The sequence below is a fragment of the Pristiophorus japonicus genome, chromosome 2 (assembly GCF_044704955.1).
Source record: "Pristiophorus japonicus isolate sPriJap1 chromosome 2, sPriJap1.hap1, whole genome shotgun sequence".
Classification (NCBI taxonomy): domain Eukaryota; kingdom Metazoa; phylum Chordata; class Chondrichthyes; family Pristiophoridae; genus Pristiophorus; species Pristiophorus japonicus.
Window position 1 is genome coordinate 117,377,235 of NC_091978.1, and position 23,715 is coordinate 117,400,949.

Genomic DNA, 23,715 nt, shown 5'->3' on the forward strand with positions numbered 1-23,715 from the left:
GATGGGAAAGAAGTCACTTGTGGGAGTAGCCTATAGACCCCCTAACAGTAGCTACACTGCAGGACAGAGTATAAATCAAGAAATAATGGAGACTTGTAAGAAAGGTACAACAATAATCATGGGTGATTTTAATCATCTTATAGATTGGACAAATCAAATTGGCAAAGATAGCCTTGAGGATGAGTTCCGAGAGTGTATTCTGGATGATTTCTTAGAACAATGCATTGTGGAACCAACCAGGGAGCAGGCTATTTTAGATGTGGTAATGTATAATGAGATAGGATTGATTAATATGATTATAGCTGTTAGAATTTCACATTCAGTTTGAGGGGAAAGAAACGTGGGTCTTAAATTAGTGTCCTGAACTTTAATCTATTTTCCTAGTCTACTCTAGCCAACTCTGTCTTCATACCTTTTGTAATTGCCTTTATTTAAGGCTAAGACTGTAAATAAGCAGTGGCAGACATTTGAGGAGATATTTTAGAACTCTGCAAATATATATTCCAGTGAGAAAGAAAGACGCTGAGAAGGATGAACCATCCATGGCTAACTAAGGAAGTTAAAGATAATATCAAATCAAAAACAAAAGCATACAGTATTGTGAAGATTAGTGTTGGGCTGGAGGATTGGGAAATTTTTAGAAACCAGCAAAGGGCGACTAAAAAAAAAATATAAGATAAGATGGATTGAGAGTAAACTAGCAAGAAATATAAAAAGTCAGTAAGAACTTCTACAGGTGTATATAAAAAGGAAAAGAGTAGCTAAAGTAAATGTTGGTTCCTTTTAGAGGATGAGACTGGGGAAATTAATAATGGGGAACAGGGTTCCTTTTCGAGGATGAGACTGGGGAAATTAATAATGGGGAACAGGGAACTAGCAGAGACTTTGAACAAATGTTTTATATTGGTTTTCATGGTAGGAGACGCTAAAAGCATCCCAATAATAGATAATCAAGGGGCTACGGGGAGGGGGCGAACTTAAAACAATCACTATCACTGGAGAAAAAATACTCGGCAAACAAATGGGACTAAAGGCGGGAAAGTCCCCCGAATTTGATGGCCTGCATTCTAGAGTCTTAAAAGAAGTGGCTGCAGTGATGCATTGGTCGTAATATACGAAAATTCCCTGGATTCTGGAGAGGTCCCAGTGGATTGGAAAACTGTAAATGTAATGCCCCTGTTCAAGAACAGACAAACAGAAAGCAGGAAACTGTACACTGGTTAGCCTAACATCTGTCATTGGGAAAATGCTAGAGTCCATTATTAAGGAAGTAGTAGCAGGACATTGTATTATGATTTTCTAAATCATGCAGAGCCAGCATGGTTTTATGAATGAGAAATCACATTTGACAAATTTGCTAGAGTTCTTTGAAGATGTAACAAGCAGGGTGCATAAAGGGAACCAGTAAATGTAGTGTATTTGGATTTCCAGAAGGCATTCGATAAGGTGCCACATAAAAGGCACAAGATAAGAGCTCATGGGGTTGGGGATAATATATCCGCATGGACAGAGGATTGGCTGACTAACAGAAAACCGAGTCAGGATAAATGGTTCATTCTCGGGTTGGCAATCAGTAACTAGTGGGATGCTGCAGGGATCAGTGCTCCCCAACTATTTATATTCTATATTAACGACTTGGAAGAAAGGACTGAGTGTAATGTAGTTTGCTGATGATACAAAGATGGGAGGAAAAGCAATGTTTGAGGAGGACACAAGATCTGCAAAAGGACATAGATAGGCTAAGTGAGTGGGCAAAAATTTGGCAGATGGAGTATAACGTTGGAAAGTGTGAGGTCATGCACTTTGGCGGAAAAAAATTAAAGAGCAAGTTATTTAAATGGAGAAAAATGCAAAGTGCTGCAGTACAGTGGGACCTGGGGGTACTTGTGCATGAAACACAAAAGGTTAGTGTGCAGGTACAGCAAGTGATCAGGAAGGCCAATGGGATCTTGGCCTTTATTGCAAAGGGGATGGAGTATAAAAGCAGGGAAGTCTTGCTACAGCTGTACAGGGTATTGGTGAGGCCACACCTGGAATACTGCAGTTTTGGTTTCCATAAAGGATATACTTGCTTTGGAGGCAGTTCAGAGAAGGTTCACTCGGTTGATTCCGGGAATGAGGGGATTGACTTATGAAGAAAGGTTGAGTAGGTTGGGCCTCAACTCATTGGAATTCAGAAGAATGAGAGGTGATCTTATCGAAACTTATAAGATAATGAGGGGGTTTGATAAGGTGGATGCAGAGAGGATGTTTCCACTGATGTGGGAGACTTGAACTAGGGGGCATAATCTTAGAATAAGGGGCCGCCCATTTAAAACTGATTAGGAGGAATTTCTTCTTCGAGTTGTAAATCTGTGGAATTCTCTGCCTCAGAGTTGTGGAAGTTGGGTCATTGAATAAATTTAAGACCAAGATAGACAGCTTCTTGACCGATAAGGAATTAAGGGGTTATGGGGAGCGAGCAGGGAATTGGACCCGAGTCCATGATCGGATCAGCCATGATTGTATTAAATGGCAGAGCAGGCTTGAGGGGCTGTATGGCCTACTCCTGCTCCTATTATGTTGTGATAAATGGGTCATTTTCAGGTTGGCAAACTGTAACTAGTTGTGTGCTGCAGGGATCAATGCTGGGGCCTCAACTATTTACAATCTATTTTAATGATTTGGATGAAGGGATCGAGTGCACTGTAGTCAAATTTGCTGATATAAAGACAGGTGGGAAAGCAAGTTGTGAGGAGGACACACAGAATCTGCAAAGAGATTTAGATAGGTTAACTGAGTGGGCAAACATTTGGCAGATGGAGCATAATGGGAAAATGTGAGGGGCCGTATGGTAGGAAGAATTAAAAAAACTAATTATTATCTAACTGGAGAGAGACTACAAAATGCTGCGGTTCTTGTACATGAAACAAAGTTAGCCTGCAGGTACAGCAAGTAATCAGGAAGGCAAATGGAATGTTGGCCTTTCTTGCAAGGGGGATGGAGTATAAAAGTACGGAAGTCTTGCTGCAACTGTACAGGACATTGGTGAGACCTCATCTGGAGTACTGCGTACAATTTTGGTCTCCTTATTTAAGGAAGGCTATACGTGCATTGGAGGCAGTTCAGTGAAGGTTCACTGGATTGATTCCTGAGATTGAAGGGGTTATCTTATAAAGAAAAGTTGAGCAGGTTGGGCCTATACTCATTGGGGTTTGGAAGAATGAGAGGTGATCTTATTGAAATGTATAAGATTCTGAGGGGGCTTGACTGGGTAGATGCAGAGAGGATATTTCCACTCTGGGGAATATAGAACTTGGGGGGGCATAGTTTCGGAATAAGGGGTCGCCCATTTAAAACTGAGATGAGGAGGAATTTCTTTTGAGGGTTGTGAATCTTTGGAATTCTCTGTCCCCAGAGAGCTGTGGAAGCTGAGTCATTGAATATAGTTAAGGTGGAGATCGACAGATTTTTGAACTATCGGGGAGTCCAGGGTTATGGGCACGGGCAGGGAAGTGGAGTGAAGGCCAAGATCAGATCAACCATAATCTTATTAAATGGCGGAGCAGGTTCAAGGGGCTAGGTGGCCTACTCCTCCTATTTCTTTTCTTATAAAAGAAGTCTGACTCCATAGTGTCTCCATGTGATGCTCTTGTGGGATGATGATCTATTGAAATTTTTGTAAAGCTAAACCTGCAATTGGCAATCTGATATTTGTCTTGTTTGAGATGGGACAAGGCAGTTAATTGTATTATAATGAAAACACCTTTGAGTGGAAGGAGGCAATATAGTCATGAGATACTTAATGATTTTCTACTTGAGCTGTTGTTTGATAACATTTCTTGCTGTCATCATGGCTTTGCCAAGTAGCTTTGTGTCAGAGGGCAGAGTTACAACATTAATGCTAGATTTAGATTTTAATGGCATTGAACAGTGATTTGCTTTTTTTTTCAAAGAATGGATTTTTATCTGTTTACAACATTATTATAATGCAGTTGCAGGCTTTGCAGAAACTGCCACTTTAAGCGGAAATGAAAGCAGAGTTGGAAGAAGATGTGGGTTCGGCAGAGGTGACCGTGGTGGATTTCCAAGAGTTATTTTGCAGAAGGGTAAGAGTTGATGAAATGCACACCTGTTCACTTAGTCTATTGTGTCCTTCCCCACCCTGTCCCAAATTTAGAGATGCTGGAACATTAAAGGGGAAGGAGAAACATTAAAGAGAAGACTAGTTTTGTCAAAGTTTCCTTGTGAAGTAAAGATAACTTGACTAGACATCTGGAGTGTTGAAATGCAAATTACAAAACCCTCACTTGTGGAGTAGATTTGGAACGGAGTCTGTCATGTTTTGAGATCTTGTAATGGAGGATTGCCCAATAGCGCAGGTGCCCATTTAGCCCATTGTACCTGTGCTAGCCCATAACTGGGACTATCTAAAACTGAACCCTCTACCTTCGATTTCTCAAGGCCTCTTATTTTCCTCTGATTTCAAATAGGATATATGCTTTTCCATTTGATGATGGAATGGTTTGCCTCAGCAGCTTCTTACGGCAAAGCATTCCATGCTGTAATAGCAATTTACATAAATTTCTCTTTTTTTACTAAATTGATCCCTTGTCGCTGACAACTCCAACCACTCTACTAAATCTCCTTGGTCTTATCTGCTACAGCGGCAATAATCCCAAAACGTTGTCATCTCGTAACTAGTTTCTCATTCCTGGTGAACTTATTCTGTATGCTGTTGCTGACTTTAATGTCTTTCTATATAATGGCTGCACAAAAGTGAAGCACTATCAAAATTTGCAGGTGACACCAAATTGGGTATAATTAATAGAGGAGGACTGTGATAAAGTTAATAAACTTGCAGAATAATGTGTAATTTGTAAATGAGCTTCAATATGGGTATATCTGAGGTAGTATATTTTGGTAAGGACGCCACATACCCCTTGGGGAAACAAGTGTCTAAATGGGGTAGAGGAATGGAGATCTAGAGGTACTGGTACATGCGTCATTCAAAGTAGTGATGCAGGTTAATAAAACCATAATTAGAATTTAGAAATTATTTTAAACTTGGAAGAACCTTGCTTAGACCACAGTTGGAGTACCGTGGACAGGCTCTTTTTAGATTATAAAAAGGATACGGAAGCACTGGAGAAGGTGCACAAAAGATTTACTAGAATGACACGAGAACAGAGAAGTATCCATCAGGACATATTGAACAGGCTGGGACTCTCTCTTCTTTGGACAAGAGAAGACTGAAGGGTGACCTGATGGAGGTCTTTAAGATTGTGAAATAGTTTAATATGGTAGACAGAAGATGTTTCCACTTGCAAGTGAGACCAGAACTAGAGGCCATAAATATAAGATAGCCACTAATGAATCCATTAGGGCATTCGGGACCCAGACTGTGGTTCAAATGTGGAACTTGCTACCACAAGGAGTAGTTGAGGCAAATAACATAAATGCATTTAAGGGGAAGCTAGATAAGGGTTTAGACAGGTTGGATGCAGGATGCAGGAAGAATGTTCCCAATGTTGGAAGTCCAGAACCAGGGGTCACAGTCTAAGGATAAGGGGTAAGCCATTTAGGACTGAGATGAGGAGAAACTTCTTCACCCAGAGAGTGAGTGGTGAACCTGTGGAATTCTCGACCACAGGAAGTAGTTGAGGCCAATTCACTAAATATATTCAAAAGGGAGTTCAATGAAGTCCTTACTACTAGGGGGATCAAGGGGTATGGCGAGAAAGCAGGAAGGGGGTACTGAAATTGCATGTTCAGCCATGAACTAATTGAATGGCGGTGCAGGCTAGAAGGGCCGAATGGCCTACTCCTGCACCTATTTTCTATGTTTCTATGACACAAAGGAGAAAGGAAATAGTGTGGGAGAAGGCTCATTTGGAGCATGGACCTTTTGGGCTGGATGGCTTTTTTCTGTGCTGTAAGTACTATGTAATACACTAACTGTGGACCAACATTTGTCATTTACAAATTTATTACCCGTTTGCTCTTGAAATCTATTTCCCCATTTATAAAACCTTATACTATTTACTTTTATTGCCTGCACTTGAACTTTCAAGAAGGTATGTATTTGAACCCTAGGTGTTTTTGTTCATTCACAAGTCGTCTTTTGTCCTCCTCACTGTTGCCTTGTGTCACCAGAATATTTTGAAAGTGTTCTCTTATTTTTAAAGTTCAAATCTTATATAGAACCAAGTTTTAAACATAATTTTAAGTCCAATCTCCCCAAACATTAACTTTTTTCTTAAGTTGCTGCAAAAGCAAGTGGAGATGGTCCTATTGGCAGAGGTCCTATTGGTAGAGGTGGCTCGAGCGGAAGAGGAGGATTTGGCGGTCAATCAGGTGAGAATATTTAAATCTTAATATTTGCATTGTATGGCTAGCTGGGTGTCCGATGTGCACGTGCACACACTATCCAGACTCTTGTATGAAGACTGAGCACTTGCATGGGCCATTGTTCTTTCTCAACCTTGGAATGTCCTAAAGCCATTGAGGTACATTTGGAAGTGTAGTGGCTGGTTGCGGAGTTTCCCCACAACAGAACGGAGGCCCCCAAACAGTAGTGGTAATGTGGGGCACAGTTGAAATCAGGAAATTAAAGGTGCATGTAATAAAGGTAATACAATAATCATGGACTTTAATCTACATATAGACTGGGCAAACTAAATTTGCAGTAATGGTGTGGAGGACGAATTGTATACAAGATGGTTTTCTAGATCAGTAGAGAACAGTCTATTTTAGATCTAGTATTGTGCAATGAGAAAGGGTTAATAACCTTGTAGTAAAGGGGCCTTTAGGGAAGAGTGACCATCATATGATAGAATTTTACATTAAGTTTGAAAGTGATTTAGTTAAATCCAAAACTAGGGCCTTCAATCTAAATGAAGGAAACTGCATCGGTATGAGGAGAGTTGGCTAAAGTCGATTGGGGAAACTACATTAAAAGGTATGATGGTAAACAAGCAATGGCTAGCATTTAAAGAATTAATACATAATTTACAACAACATACATTCCTTTAAGTCACAGAAACCCCACAAGAAAAGTGATCCAACCATGGCTAACGAAAAGTTAAAGATGGGATTAGGTCAAAGGTAGAGGCTTACAATGTCACCAAACAGAGCAGTAAGCCTAATGATTGGGAGGATTTTAGAATTCAGCAAAGGACGTCCAAAAAATTGATGATCGAATGAACGTAAACTAGCGGGAGGCATAAAAACAGATGGTGAAAGTTTCTAAAGGTATATAAAAAGGAAAAGATTAGCTAAAGTAAATGTGGGTTCCTTACACGCTGAGACAGGAGAAATTATAATGGAATAAAGAAATGGCAGAGAAATTAAACAATTACTTTGTGTCTCTCTTCACGGAAGAAGACATGAACAGCTCCTTGGCGGACCCCCCTGTTTCTGACGTTCCGAAATCCAGAAATACCCGAACATGGGCTCGGGTATGTCCTGATTTGTGATGCCAGAAAGACGATCAAAAGTCAGGAATGGCCTCTGTTCCGAGGGTTCCGGATTCTCCGCTGCACCTGTATTTGGATTTTCACAAGGCTTTCGACAAGGTCCCACACAAGAGATTAATGTGCAAAGTTAAAGCACATGGGATTGGAGGTAGTGTGCTGATGTGGATTGAGAACTGGTTGTCAGACAGGAAGCAAAGAGTAGGAGTAAACGGGTACTTTTCAGAATGGCAGGCAGTGACTAGTGGAGTGCCGCAAGGTTCTGTGCTGGGGCCCCAGCTGTTTACATTGTACATTAATGATTTAGACGAGGGGATTAAATGCAGTATCTCCAAATTTGCAGATGATACTAAGTTGGGTGGCAGTGTGAGCTGCGAGGAGGATGCTATTAGGCTGCAGAGTGACTTGGATAGGTTAGGTGAGTGGGCAAATGCATGGCAGATGAAGTATAATGTGGATAAATGTGAGGTTATCCACTTTGGTGGTAAAAACAGAGAGACAGACTATTATCTGAATGGTGACAGATTAGGAAAAGGGAAGGTGCAACGAGACCTGGGTGTCATGGTACATCAGTCATTGAAGGTTGGCATGCAGGTACAGCAGGCGGTTAAGAAAGCAAATGGCATGTTGGCCTTCATAGCGAGGGGATTTGAATACAGGGGCAGGGAGGTGTTGCTACAGTTGTACAGGGCCTTGGTGAGGCCACACCTGGAGTATTGTGTACAGTTTTGGTCTCCTAACTTGAGGAAGGACATTCTTGCTATTGAGGGAGTGCAGCGAAGGTTCACCAGACTGATTCCCGGGATGGCGGGACTGACCTATCAAGAAAGATTGGATCAACTGGGCTTGTATTCACTGGAGTTCAGAAGAATGAGAGGGGATCTCATAGAAACGTTTAAAATTCTGACGGGTTTAGACAGGTTAGATGCAGAAAGAATGTTCCCAATGTTGGGGAAGTCCAGAACCAGGGGTCACAGTCTGAGGATAAGGGGTAAGCCATTTAGGACCGAGATGAGGAGAAACTTCTTCACCCAGAGAGTGGTGAACCTGTGGAATTCTCTACCACAGAAAGTAGTTGAGGCCAATTCACTAAATATATTCAAAAGGGAGTTAGATGAAGTCCTTACTACTCGGGGGATCAAGGGTTATGGCGAGAAAGCAGGAAGGGGGTACTGAAGTTTCATGTTCAGCCATGAACTCATTGAATGGCGGTGCAGGCTAGAAGGGCTGAATGGCCTACTCCTGCACCTATTTTCTATGTTTCTAAAATTAGGGCTCATGGGATTGGGGTAATATACTAGCATAGATTAAGGATTGGTTAACAGACAGAAAAGGGAGTAGGAATAAATGGGTCATTTTCAGGTTGGCAGGCTGTAACTAGTGGGATGCTGCAAGGATTTGTGCTTGGGACCAGCTATTCGCAATCTATCATGATTTGGATGAGGGCACCAAATGTAATGTATCCAAATTTGCTGATCTAAAGCTAGGTGGGAATGTAAGTTGTGAGGAGGATGCAAAGAGACCTCAAGGGGTTATAGACAGGCTAAGTGAGTGGGCAAGAACATGGCAAATGCAATATAATACATAGAAATGAGAAGTTATCCACTTCGGTCGGAAAAATAGAAAAGTGGAGTATTTTTTAAATGGTGAGAGATTGGGAAGTGTTGGTGTTCAGAGGGGCCTGAATGTCCTTGCCATGAATCACAAAGTTAACATGCAGATGTCGCAAGCAATTAAAAAAGCAAATGGTATGTTGGCCTTTATTACAAGAGGATTTGAGTGTAAGGGTAAAGATGCCTTACTGCAATTATATAGAGCCCTGGTGAGATTGCACCTGGAGTATTGTGTACAGTTTTGTCTCCTTCCTTAAGGAAGGATATACTTGCCATTGAGGGAGTGCAGCGAAGGTTCACCAGACTGATCTCTGGGATGGGGGGGATTGTCCTAATGAGGAGAGATTGAGTTGATTAGACCTAAATTCTCGAGTTGAGAAGAATGAGGGGTGATCTCATTGAAACATACAAAGTTCTTACAGGGCTTGACTGGGTGGATGCAGGGAGGATGTTTCCTTTGGCTGAGTAGTGTAGAACCAGGAGTCATGGTCTCCGAATAAGGGGTCAGCCATTTAGGACTGGGATGAGGGGAAACTTCTTCATTCGGAGGGTGGTGAATCTCTGGAATTCTCTACCCCAGAGGGCTGTGGAGGCCACGTCATTGAGTATATTCAAGATGTGGATCGATAGATTGTTGGATATTAAGGGAATCGAGGGATATGGGGATAGTGGAGTTGAGATAGATCAACCATGATCTCATTGAATGGTGGAGCAGGCTCGAGGTGCCGAATGGCCTACTCGTAATCCTAATTCTTATCTTATTACATGAATTTGTGCTCTGAAAGGTTCCACAAACAGCAATGAGATAAATACAGGGATGTTCAATGCTTTTACATGCATTTTGATTGAGGAATAAATATTGGGCAGCAATCGGGAGAACTCCCTGCTCTTTTTCGAATAGTGTTGTGTTCTTTTACGCCCACCTGCGGGACCAGACTGGGCTTTGGTTTAACATCTCATCTGAAAGACGAACTCTTAACAGTGCAGCACTCCCTCAGTACTGCACAGGAGTGTCGCCCTAGATTGTGTTCAAGTCACAGGATTGGGGTTTGAACCCATGACCTTCTGACTCTGCCATGAGTGCCACCGCTGAGTCAAGCCTAACAACAAGTAGTTCTCGGGGGACATGGTGCTAATAAGTGAGTTCCTGCTACTGTTGCTGTCCAGTAACAACATCTGCCAGAAAATTAATGTGATGAGATTAGGATTTCTGTCTTCTCTCTCCTCACCCCTCCCCCCCCACCCCCGGGAGGAAGAACCCTAACTCTTGCTTCCCTCCCTTCTCCCTTGCCCAAGAGTACCAAGGTGAATTGGGAAGGCCCCAGCTGACATTAGGTAACCCTGCACTGACATGGTGTCAACCTTGATCATATATTTGTATGGTTTAGCGCTGCACTGGTTAGTGTTTTAACTCATTACAGAATCGGAGATTTGTTACATTTCATAGTAAGTGTGTTCATTCTTTTGATTTTATAGGTGATAGCAGTGGATTTGGTCTAAGTCGTGGAAGAGCAGGATTTGGCTTTGCACCTGTAACAAGAGGTAAGATGTCAGGTGTCTTTGGTGTTGGCTATTTTTAATGGCCTGATCACTTCCCTCCCTTTTCCTCATCCCAGTGTTGTATTTTATTTCGCAATCTGATGTATCTTATTTCCTGATTGCGAGGGTAATTGTCTGCCAGAGCTAGGATAGGATTCTATCAAACAGGATACACATCGAACCACATTGGACTGCCTTCTGATTTCACCGCGCCCCCCCCCCCCTCAATATCCTGATGGGCCAGACTTGATCGGTGAATACCCAGTATGTGCTGAGTCCCAAGCTTTATACCCGCCCTGAGCTAAAGGGCTAATTGCAATTGGATCAGTATACTGCTACATTTGGCCTTTCTTCTTAGGCTGCAATGGGTGAAAAATCAACAATGAATATCAAAAGATGATCAGCCCAACAAAAGTGGATGTGTAATCTGACCAAATGTCAGGTTTCCACGTGAAGCCCATTTAAGCAAGGTACTGAAGGGCTAATACCATCTCTGGAACGATACTCTAGAATGAGTTGCCACCTGATGGGAAGAGTGGACAACATCAAGTTTTCCAAATAAATGATCGTGCATTGACACATCAATGTGCTGTTCCAATTTGTCACTTTTTTAGTAAATATTTTTATCCGTTTGAAATGCAGCTGTACCTGTTTATTTGCAATTTGCTTAATGGTGTATTAGCATAACCATTTCTAAAGTCCTTTATCTGTCCCCCCCCCCCCCCCCCACCCCCACCCCCACCCCCACCCCCACCCCCCATAGCAATTCCATTTATTGCAATCCTGGCTTGTACTCAAACATTGCTGCACAGAAATCTTGCTTCAATGATACTTGTCACCTTTGAATCTGAGGCTGTCACCTCTGGTGGTCAATTTGCCCAAGAACCAGTTTGATCTGCTTTTCATCTGTTTGTGTTACATAGTTGAGAAAATCAATTTTGCCGCTGGTTCAACAAAACAAGCGTGTGATTTGTCGATGCGAGAGCCACAGGCTGTTTTACACAGTTTGAAGGAACTGATGATTCAAAGCCAGTCTCAAGTGTGGCATGGCATTTCTGAATCTCTGCTTTCGAGAGAGAAGGCGAGTGATGGCAAAATGAGAAAAGAACATCGTACATTATTGTTCGTTAACCAAACTGGCTTGAACAAGGTATTAAAATCAGCAAAATTAAACAGACATGGTTCAAATTAAAATTGGGTTGCCGGGGGTCCCTCCGGCGCCCACCTCTTGCGGAAGGCCTCAAGCATACCGATGGACACCGTGTGCTACATCTCCAGGGACACCCTGGCTCGGATGTAAGCGCGGAAGAGAGGCAGGCAGTCGGGCTGAATGACCCCCTTGACTGCCCACTGCCTGGACCGGCTGATGGTCCCCTTGGCCATGCAACAGCTCTACAACTCTTTTATTGCAAAACAAAATAAACATTAATTCAAGTGCCCCCTTATTAAAGGGGGGAGACACTTCAAACACTTTTCAAGAACCCTTTTTTTGTGTTTTTTTTTTTAAAAAGAGCACCAAGAGGCAAATTATACAAGTGCCCCCTGACTGAGGGGGACACTAAAACCCGGCATTAAAACAAATTAAACTTTAAAACATATAAAATCAAATTGAAATTGGTTGCCGGGGGTGACGATGCACTCCAGTCCCTCCGGCGCCCACCTCTCGCGGAAGGCCGAGAGAGTACCGGTGGACACTGCGTGCTCCATCTCTAGGGGCACCCTGGCCCGGATGTAAGCACAGAAGAGAGGCAGGCAGTCAGGCTGAACGACCGCCCGCTGCCTGGACCGGCTGATGGTCCCCTTGGCCATGCAACAGATCTACAAACCTGTGAGCATACTCACAGGTGCATACATTACATCTCCCATATAGGTAAAAGCAAGAATCCTCATTTGGACAAGTTTTTCTTGTTTGCTTTCATCATCATTTTTAAAAAAAAACCCCAACTATTTTCAGAAAGCATCTGAGGTATTTCTCCGAATGAGAAAGTGGCACAAGGAGCTGATGCTTATGGTGGAGAATGCCACTTGCTCTGATGTGGTCCTTAATCTTTCACGTGAGGGTCCATTACTTTTTCATTCACGGGATGTGGGCTTCGTTGCCAAAGCCAGCACTTATTGCCCATACAAAGGTAGTGATGAACCGCCTTCTTGAACCACTGCAGTCCATGTGGTGAAGGTACCCCCCACAGTACTGTTGAGGGAGTTCCATGGTTTTGACCCAGTGACTGAAGGAACTGCAATTATATTTCCAAGTCAGGATGGTGTGAGACTTGTAGGGGAATGGGGAGGGTGGTGGTGTTCCCATACGCCTGCTACTCTTGACATTCTAGGTGGTGGAGGTTGTGGGTTTTGGAGCTGCTGTCAAAGAAGCCTTGGCGAGTTGCTGCAGTGCATCTTCGAGATGGTACGCACTGCAGCCACGGTGCGCTGGTGGTGGAGGGAGTGAACGTTGAAGGTAGTGGGTGGGGTACCAATCAAGCGGGCTGCTTTGTCCTGGATGGTGTCGAGCTTCTTGAGTGTTGTTGGAGCTGCACTTACCCAGGCAACTGGAGAGTATTCCATCACACTCCTGATTTGTGCCTTGTAGATGGTGGAAAGGCTTTGGGAGTTGGGAAGTGAGACACTCACTGCAGAATACCCAGCCTCTGACCTGCTTTTATAGCCACAGTGTTTGTGACTGATCGAATTAAGTTTCTGGTCACTGGTGACCCCCAGCATATTGGTTGAGGATTCTGTGATGGTAATGCCGTTGAAAGTCCAGAGGAGTTGGCTAGACTCTTGTTGGAGAAAGTCATTGCCTGGCACTTGTGTGGCACGAATATCACTTTGCCTAAGCCTGAATGTTGTCCAGGTCTTGCTGCATGCCAGGCTGGACTGCTGCATTATTTGAGGACCATCTAACAGAACTTCTATCATCCAGCCCTTGCACCAAGATGCCTTTCATAGCATGAAGCCAACACTACAAGAGGCAATGCCTGTGTAAGGTGCTTTCTGTTTTATATTTTACTGAAGAAACCGGCTTTACAGATTGTGGAAAAACTGCAGCATGTTGGTGCTTATTCAGCAGAGCTTGTTATGCAGTCACTCCCAGCTGCATCAGTAGCTGCTTTAGAAACTGCAGTTTGGCTTCTGGCAACAAAATGACCCAGTCGAAGTTGAAGAATTTCCCGGCAGTTTGACTACGGTGAAGTTTGGTATTTTGTTTTGATGGATGATAACCTTGACATCGGAGAGATGACTAATGCAGAAGGCTCAAACCAGAAGCTATAAATGAAGATGTGCCTGAGCTTGAAATTCCCAATGTTCAAGAGGTAGATTTGGCACTGATTCATTGAATAATAAAGGATAAGTGAAAAGTTTGAATTTCATGCACTGGAAGGGAAATTGTGAAGGTTGACTACTTTGATATCATTTTATATGATGTACTATATTCACTCTTGTAAAATGTACAACATTTGGGCAAGTAAAGGTACCAGACTAGCCTTGGTTTTTGTTCCTTACCATTTCATGCAAATTCCTGTTGTATCACAATTTGTGAGGTTGTTGTCGGAATCTTTAGTTTTCCAGCAAAATAATTGAATGGAATAGAATTGAATGAATTATGAAACATACTTGTGTGGTAAATTTGTAATGGTACATTTTAATGCAGTTATCATAACCTTGATGCTGTAAAATTAAATCCAATATTTATAATTTTCAAATTGTTTCAGGTGTTTGAAATTCATACTTTGAAAAATTGAATTGCAGGTGGTTACAGAGGTAGAAATGAAGAACCCTTTTCTGGATCGAATTCTAAATTGAGAGGTGAGCTGCTCATAGAGGTTTACAGCACAGGAGGCCAATCGACCATGCCTGTCTTTGTTGTCTTTTTGCTAGAGCTATCCAAAACTAACCCCACTGACATTCTCCCTCAGCCTTGTGGCTTCCTCTACTTCAAACTGCCTTAATCACTGCTTGGGACAAAACTTTCTATGTTCCAACAATGCTATGTGGAAAGATTTCTGCTAACCTCCTTCCTTACACATACTGATAATCTTAAATTGATAACCCCTCATTACAGACTTCCCCACCACAGGCAGTACTCTTTCCCCAGAACATGTCATAATTTTAAAGCCTTTATTAAAGAGTTGAAGTCAAAGATCAGCCATGATAGTGAATGGCAGAGCAGGCTCCAGGGGTTGTCCTGATCCCAATTCTTGTGATTGCCCTTTTCATTTTCTCTGCTCCATTGGAAATAGTCCCAGCATTTCAAAGTTCCTCCTCATAACTATAGTTTCCTATCGTTGGCCTCATCCTGAAGAAACTACGCTGTACGATTCACATAATAGAATGTTCATGGAAATTTTTCACATTAACAAACCTGAAGTTGAAAATTTATACTGAAATTACACCTTCCTGGCTGATCAGTGAAACCAGTTTGCTTTGTAGTCTGAACCACATTCTCAAAATTAAAAATGCAACCTGATGGCTGAGTTAGTCTTCAGCTTATGCCTCTTTGATACTGCAGTGGAGTCTTAAATATTTGTGCAATCCAAATTGGGATTGTCTATAGTTTTGGTCTGGAATAGAAATCAATAACTAACTTTGCTAAATAAAAATCAGATGTGAGTATGTTCCAGTATTCTCTCCACCTTTTTGCTGGATGAGGCACCCTGGGTTAGTGTTTCCATACTCATTAGTAGTTGGATACAGAAATGCAGTTAAGAGGCCTGCTTTATGATGCTTTCTATTTCTGGTTTGGACTGTGGCATTGCCAAGATGGGGTGGGGGGAAATCACTGTTAAAATATTTTAGCCATGCAGTGTTAACTTGAGGTGTGATGTGTGTCCCTCTCCCGTTTTCCCCACCCCCCACACTGAAATGCAGCTAATAAAAGTTGTATGTTGTCTGTAGGTCGCTGGGATTCTAGCGATGTTGAAGGTGACGATAAAAACCAAGGTAATCGTTGACCGTTCAGAAGCAGCTTGTGTTAAAGATATGTTTTATTTAGATTTGGACTTGATGTTTTTACGGTAGATTTCATTTTCTTTACTTGCAGGTAAGACTACAGTTCCATTTTCGTATGTTGGGTAAAGTGCAGTAAATGTTATACGAACTAAGTAGGGTAGTTCAGCTTCCTGCTGTGAAGAGCAGAAGGCCTCCATGATGAACCAGCACCCAGCAGAGGGAATACATTTTTTTTTTTGTGGGGTGGTACTTTTATGGAGGAATTGCAGCTATTTGCTGGGTTGAATGTTTAGTGATAGCTTGTTCCATAGATATCATGCTAAATGCTGTTTTGTATGTGCATAACGTGGGTTTTAATGTAATGGAGTAGGAGGCTTCTCTCAAAATCTGGACCAGAGGGATCGGAGAACTTGGAGTGACAGCAGGTTAAAGAGCAGAGAATTCTCTACCATGTCTCCCAAGTTCTGATCCATATTGTGCTCAGATGAAGTCTCCTTTTTAAAAAAAAAAAAATTGTAATCCAAATAGATGCTGATATATTAGAAATGCTGTGATTTTTGGTAACTTGAATGAACATGCATGTAGCTCCTAAGGGTGCACTTATGAAACACCCATGTAATCACATAAGTAACACATTAACCGATACCTACATTTAATCCAGAGTACTTGCCAGCAATTGATATGCAACTAAGATGCTAAAGAAAGAGTTGCATATATATGGCTTCTCATCACACCGGAGTCCTTAATGTAGAATTAGTTACTTTGAAGTGCATTGACTGTTGGATAAGTAAATACAGCAGGGTCCCACAAATAGCTGAGAAATTAATAACTCGTTGACTTGATTTTGGGAGTTATAATTGAGTGGGATGTGGGCCAGGACCCAGAAGTCCTGATTTTTGTCTTTAAAAAATTTGTTCCTGGGTTGTGGCATCGCTAACCAGGCCAGCACTTAGTGCCCATCCCCAATTGCCCTTGTAAAGGTGGTGGTTGGTGGCCGCCGGCTTGAACCGCTGCAGTCTGTGCGGTAAAGGTACTCCCACAGAGATGTTGGGGAGGGAGTTCCAGGATTTTGACCCAGTGACGAAGAAGGAACAGCGGTAAATTTCCAAGTCAGGATGGTATGTCACTTAGAGGTGGTGGTGTTCCCATCCACCTGCTGCCCTTGTCCTTCCAGGTGGTAGAGGTTGCTGGTTTGGGAGGCGCTGTCGAATCGTACTGTAGAACTTATTTTTTGTGAACTTGTCCAAAAGATGGCACTTCCCTTAGTTCACCTTTTGGAGTTCAGACTACTGGCATTGGGTTTAAATCTGGACGACAAGCCCCAACCTGCCTGTAAAGTAGGAATCTTTAAAAGACTTCTTGCAAGTGTACATTTTTTTGATACGAGATTTGACGGGGACGGGAGAGAGCTGGCGGCAGGCAGCACTGGAGTCTAATCTTGTACTTAACCACCATCAATTCAGGGTTCGTTGGGTGGGAATCGTGCCCCTGACTGACTTGCATAGTATTTACAGCACAAACAGACCATTTGGCCTAACTGGTGTTTATGCTCCATGAGCCTCCTCCCATCTAACCCCATCAACATATCCACCTATTCCTTTCTCCCTCAAGTACTTATTGAGCTTTCCCTTAAATGCATCAATGCTATTCACCTCAACTACTACTTGTGGTAGCGAGTTCCACATTCGAACAACTCTCTTAGTAAAGAAGTTTCTCCTGAATTCCCTATTGGATATATTAGTGACCATTTTATATTTATAACCCCTAGTTCTGGTCTCTCCTGCAACCACTTGCAACATTTATCTAGTCTACCCTATCGAACCCTTTCATAATCTTAAAAGAACTCGATCAGGTCACCCTTCAATCATCTTTTCTAGAGAAGAGAGTCCCAGCTTATTCAGTCTTTCCTGATGGGTTTAACCCCTCAGTTCTGGTATCATCCTAGTAAATCTCTTTTTGCACTGTCTCCAGTGCCTCTATCCTTTTTTTTTATAATATGGTGATCAGAACAGTGCACAGTACTTCAAGTGTGGCCATTCTAGGTTCTGTACAAGTTTACTAAACTTCTCTGCTTTTCAATTTTATTCCTCTGGAAATTAACCCCAGGGCTTTTTTGTTAATGGTATTACCTGCTGTACATTTCCTGTCTTAACTTTCATCTTGCTGGTATTTAGCTCTTTTGATGTCTTGACATGTGCAACCAGGCTAAGTATTAATAAATAGCATTTGGTTCATGCACAGCCTATTCCCATTCAATCCACATTTTATTAGTGCGGGAAGGAGACATCTCTAACTATTTAGGCCCTATTCATGTCGTCAGCAGTGAAAGCAGCAGACCGTACCTTACTTCCAAGGCTTCCGCTCTTTTCAAACAGAATACAAGAAAGTATGAAATGACTGGTAACTTGCCTTTTCTTCCACAACTCCATGCAATCTAATTTCCGCACACTCCTCCCAGTGACTATACTGGTGTGTTGGGCAACTTCCTGTTCTAATAGATGGCTGAATGCACTTGATGTTTTGCTTTGGTATATAGATGTAACTAAATGTTGTTTTGCATAAATTACCTTGTATTAAGTTTTTCTGCCATCTCATCTACTCTACCCCTGTACAAAAGAAAATGACTGCCCAAGTAACATTACACTCTTAGTTATAATAGGATATTGAGACTTCAATTATACAAATACAAATCTAATTCATGTATTTCTTCAAAGGTCCCAAAGTGACCTATGTTCCTCCTCCACCACCTGAAGAAGAAGGTGCCATCTTTGCTCGCTTTCAGACTGGTATTAACTTCGATAAATATGATGACATTCTTGTGGATGTTTCAGGATTCAATGTTCCACCTGCAATACTGGTTGGTATTGAATTTTTGTTGAATTCTATGAATTTGTGGAGCTAATATGCTAACTACATTTACAGATCTGGTAAATTATGCTATTCCTCTGTTGGGATATTTGCTTGACTGCAAGAGGCCGAGAGCCGATTGGTTATATTATATGGAAATAAATATCTTGATGTTGTACAGTGCTGCCATCCTCTGGTATCTCTTACAAGTCGTCCGTGTTCATGCGAGACTCTTGGCAGTGAGTGCCGGCAGGCTATTTGATTGACAGGCTTTGGAGTTGAATCTAATCCTATTCTCATCTAATGTCCACACCTGCATTTTTGACTGGAGTAACTGGAAAACAACTGGGAGCAGCAACTTTAGCCTTTTTGCTCCTTCCTAACTGGAGTGCTGAGACCAACTATTGTAACCAAACTCCTTCCCCGAATGAGGTACTATGGTACAGACTGGGATTTGAATTTGGCCCTTCTGATGCTTATGGCTTAATGGGCTCAATTTTCCCCAAGCCTGTTTTCTGGCGTATTGCCAGAGTTACGCTCACATTTCTAGGCTAGAAATGTGCCGGAAATATTTTGCCAAAGTGTCCCCAATGTGTAATTCGAATTTGGCACTGCATAGCGTGCCTAGTCGCCTCGGGGGGGGGGGGGGGGGGGGGGGAGGAATTATTATGTTTTTGATGTTGCGTTGGACGCGCATTCCATGGTTTCATACCTTCCGAGGTTGTGGGTCCCAGTGGTGTGGTGTAGCGAGGCACACCCAGGACCCCACCATCCCAGACTGTGGGTCCCAGTGTTGGGGTGCGAGCCACACCCATGGGGAGAAGGAAGGAGAGCTTGACCATGCTCTCCTGAGGTGCAGGATCTAACAGATGTGGTTCAGATGATGTCATTGAGTGCGGAGAGCAGTGAACTTACCCAATCACTCCTGGACGCCATCAGTGGGGTGAGTGATGAGGTAGCGGGACTGTCAGGAGAAGTAATAGCAACGATCGCTATAATAGGTAGTCCCTCAGAATCGAGGAAGACTTGCTTCCACTCCTGAAGTGGGTTCTTTGGTGGCTGAACAGTCCAATAGGAGAGCCACAGGCTGTCACAGGTGGGACAGATAATCGTTGAAGGGGTGGGTGGGACTGGTTTGCCGCACGCCATTTCCGCTGCCTGCGCTTGATTTCTGCATGCTCTCGGCGTTGAAACTCTAGGTGCTCAGCTCCTTCTCGGATGCACTTCCTCCACTTAGGATGGTCCTGGACCTGGGGCTCCCAGGTGTCAGTGGGGATGTCGCACTTTATCAGGGAGGCTTTGAGGGTGTCCTTGTAGCGTTTCCGCTGCCCACCTTTGGCTCGTTTGCCGTGAAGGAGCTCCGAATAGTGCACTTGCTTTGGGAGTCTCATGACTGGCATGCGAACTATGTGGCCTGCCCAGCGGAGGTGATCGAGTGTGATCAGTGCTTCAATGCTGGGGATGTTGGCCTGAATGAGGATGCCGATGTTGGTGCACCTGTCCTCCCAGGGGATTTGTAGGATCTTGCGGAGACATCGTTGGTGATATTTCTCTAGCAACTTGAGGTGTATACAGCAACGATATGAGAAATGGGAACGATACCCGGGATCATCAGTGAGGGAATAGTGGCCATAAGGGAGGGAATGTCAGAGGTAGTGCAAACCATGTCACTGACCATGAGGAAGGAAATGTTGCAGGTAGTTGAGACACTATCTGGGCATATGAGGGAGCGATTGTTGGAGTTAGCTACTGCAATAAGGGAACACGCCCAGACCTTGCGCCCACTGACAGAATCAACTGTCACTCCCACTCTAATCCCCACATTAGCCTCTGAAGACCCCAAAGCCAAGCCCTCCAACTTGCCGACTCCTCCCGAGGTGTGCAGTACCCGAGATGTTAGAAAGAATAAGCTTGGTACCAAGCCCAGAAACACTGCGCCACTGCCTGCGGGCAGGGGTGATAGTGTCCCAAGACCAAGCACAGTGGGGGGCCTTGGAATAAGGTGGAGGAGAGATGTGTGGGTGCAGCCTTTCTTTGCTATTATTATTATTGTTGCTTGTTGTAACTGTTCTCAAATTAAAAGTTTTTTGTAAGTTATTTAAATTTACCAGTTTATAAGTGATAAATTATTCTTGTATCAAATTTTACTTTTAAGTACAAAAGTTAAACCGAAGAGAATATATTTTACATTTAAAACTGAATCATGTTCCATCAACACAACATTACGGAACAATTCCAAATAGTAAACATGATCCATGTGGAATAGTTGTCGCTGAGCCCTCTGGCATCAGCAAAGCTTGAGCAATCATTAAAGGGGCACGATGGCCCACCCTTCTCTGGTATCGTGCTCCAGTCTCAGACACTTGCATGGCGCCATCGTCCTCGTCACCTGCATCTTCAAGATCATTATCATCAGCTACTCTCACCGCAGGTGGGTCTTCCACTACCAGGTGCTGCTGCCTCATGATGGCTAAGTGATGTAGCACACAACAGTGAACTTACCGACAATCTCTGGGGTGCAGCAAGTAGCCTCCGGAAACAAGAACAAAAGCAGCAGAGAGGCTGCAACCAACTCTCATCCACATCTCAGTGAATGTTCACTTCTTCATGGGGGGGGGGGGGGTCTCATTTGATTTGTCGGGCTGTGTGCCCTTATTGCAACAGCTACCTCACCCAGGCCCTACCTGACGGCCTGTACCGTCGATTGCACTCCCTCGGACATTCCCTCCCTCATTTCCCGTGTCATTACTGCTATTTCTCCCGTCAGTACCGTCGCCTCTTCACCCACTGCACTTGACGCTGCCGACGAGTGATCGGGTAAGCTCATTGGTCTCCAAACCCAATGCCACAACCTGAGCCTCATCTGTTGCAAGCTGCATCTCAGGAGAGCGTGTCTCCAATCTCCTTCTCTGCCTGGGTTTGCCTCGAGGCACCACTCCACTGGGAGTCGCGAGCTGGGACGGTGGGTGAATGGATGTAAACTGCCCCATTATATCACCAGCACCACTGGGACCCGCAACATCGGAATCAAAACCATGGAAGGGATTGAAACTCTGATGCCCCTTAATGTGGGCTCAAATATTAATTTGGAAGGTCTCCCCTGAAGACCTTTCAATCATCGACGCCTGCAGCCAGTTTGGATTGTCCGCTTCTGGTTCCTCCTTTTCCTCTCGGAACAGTCAAATGTTTAGCAACATAGGAGGGGGCAGGATGCGTGGCATGAGGACTCTCACACATAGCAGGCAAGGTAGCAGGTTGATTTGAAGGGCCATGATGCATTTTCAGGACTTACCCCCTTCCTCGCGTGCGGGCCCAGCTTGTGTTATACCGATTGTTTTTCTCCATATATGACTCATCATGGCAGCTGCCCTCTGTTCCAAGGGTGTCAGTGGATGCAGATTGGGCACGCCTCCTCCTGTTCAAGTTGCTTCACTTTTGTTGTGGACCAATTTCTTCTGCAAAGATTAAAATACAACTTTTTACAGTGTGCGTCTTTCTGCAGGGTGGGACATACAGATAGTCACATTACAATTACATTAAAAAATGAAAATATTACTTGCACTAACGACTTGACCAAGGTCGTGCCATTTCTTTACACTGGCTTCCAGATCTCATGATATGCATCACTGCGCAGTAATCTTCTGCAACTTGGTTCCAGCATTATTTCTTCTCTTTTGGGTGGCACTTTTATGCGACCTCTGTTGCTGGTATCTAGCTCTTGCCATCTCTACTCAATGAAGTTAACTAATATCTCCACTTCCTCATGCAAGAAATTATTTGTTCTTGGTGGACGTTGTTCCATTGCTGCATTGAATTGACACTCTTGATTTTTCAAAACACAGTCCTTATTTTGCATGCACCGATGCAGCACTTGTTCTGGAAGTTTAGCAGCACTCACTGATTTCAGCAGGTGATTTCTTCAACAGTGTTGCTAAAAGCACTCCTTCAGGCACACAAAATCACCAAGATTCAATCCCAAGCCTTTCCACAGCTCCACAAAACAAATCAGCACTTTTCCTCCTGTACCTTACAAACATTGGCACGGCCATTTTTAAAACTTACTGCGCGCGCTCCAACGCGCACGTGCAGAGCTGCCGGCACGACATCTTCGGCTGTGAGTTAGCCCCGCCCCCCCGCACTTTCAAAATCGATGACGCTGTGGCCCCGCCCCCCGCTGATCTCTGCGCGCCACGCCGAGCTGCAAGCAAGCTGCTGGGAGGCTGAGAATTCCTCCGTGAGTTTTTGACATTCTTTTGGGCACAGAAAATGGGTGTGGATGTGCGCAGCTCGAAACTTGAGGCCTATGAAAGGCCATGGTCACCCAAACCAAGACATTGAATTTGAAAAGGGGTGTGTATATATAATTGAACTATTAAAATATTATGACATGCATCATATTTTCTCAATCTAAAGATTTTTGTAATAACACTAACACTTTTTAAAAAAAAAAAAAAATCTATATTTGAAGTAGCCTGACTCAGGATTTACCCCACATTGCCTGATGTACTGTTCCATTTTGACATCATAGCATATTACATTGACCGTTTGGTTTTCTGGTTACAGTAATTAACTGACGTTTGAGGCAGAGAGCTAGGTTTTTTTGGTCATTTTTGACTGCACTTTCCCTTCAAAGAAAAAGATTATCTTCTAGAGTGGGCAGTATTTGACAGACTGAACAGCTATCCCTTGTTGCTCAAACATCCTCCCCTGGCCCCCACAGAAAAGCAGAACAAAAATACGGAAAAATAGATTGCTTGATTGGTCGCAAACTATTACGAAGGGAAATCTTTAGCAATAAGGTCAGGTGAAGTAATACTTGTGAAAGTGAGGGTTTTTTTGGGGGAAAATACAGATGCTCAGGAAGTCTTAACCAGATCACTATTATTGTATAGACTTCATTAAAAGGGGATCTTTGGCTATTTTGAGAAAATCAAAGAGCTATACAGAGGAAGGCAAAAAAAACAATAACTTGCATTTATATAGTGCCTTTTAATGTAGTAAAACATTCCAAAGGCTTCACAGGAGTGTTATCAAACCAAGTTTGACACCCTGCCAGAAGGACAGGTGACCAAAAGCTTGGTTGGAGGTAGGTTTTAAGGAGCCTCTTCAGAGGAGGTGGAGAGGTTTAGGGAGGGAATGGATGATGAGCAGAGTGACAGTTGCAGGAAGATGAATGTATTTATTTTGTTCATGAGCGATGTCACAAGTTTCACTTGGTGGTCTTCTGTTCTTTCATGAAAGACAATTAGGTGAAGAAAGAAAGCAAAGTATATAGAATTTCTGAGGCTGTTGCAAGCTTAAGGGATGGACAGTAG

General features: G+C 43.2%; 1 protein-coding gene across 8 annotated transcripts in view; it reads left to right on the forward strand.

Annotated features, from left to right (window-relative positions):
• ddx4 (DEAD (Asp-Glu-Ala-Asp) box polypeptide 4) overlaps positions 1 to 23,715 on the forward strand; it is a 167,571-nt gene that overhangs the window by 93,800 nt on the left and 50,056 nt on the right. For all 8 annotated transcript variants that reach the window (XM_070868835.1, XM_070868875.1, XM_070868859.1 and 5 more), the window contains 6 exons: positions 3,975 to 4,088; positions 6,244 to 6,336; positions 10,544 to 10,609; positions 14,354 to 14,410; positions 15,500 to 15,544; positions 18,268 to 18,410. In XM_070868835.1, the coding sequence (XP_070724936.1) occupies positions 3,975 to 4,088; positions 6,244 to 6,336; positions 10,544 to 10,609; positions 14,354 to 14,410; positions 15,500 to 15,544; positions 18,268 to 18,410 (518 nt within the window). The remainder of the gene's footprint in view (positions 1 to 3,974; positions 4,089 to 6,243; positions 6,337 to 10,543; positions 10,610 to 14,353; positions 14,411 to 15,499; positions 15,545 to 18,267; positions 18,411 to 23,715) is intronic.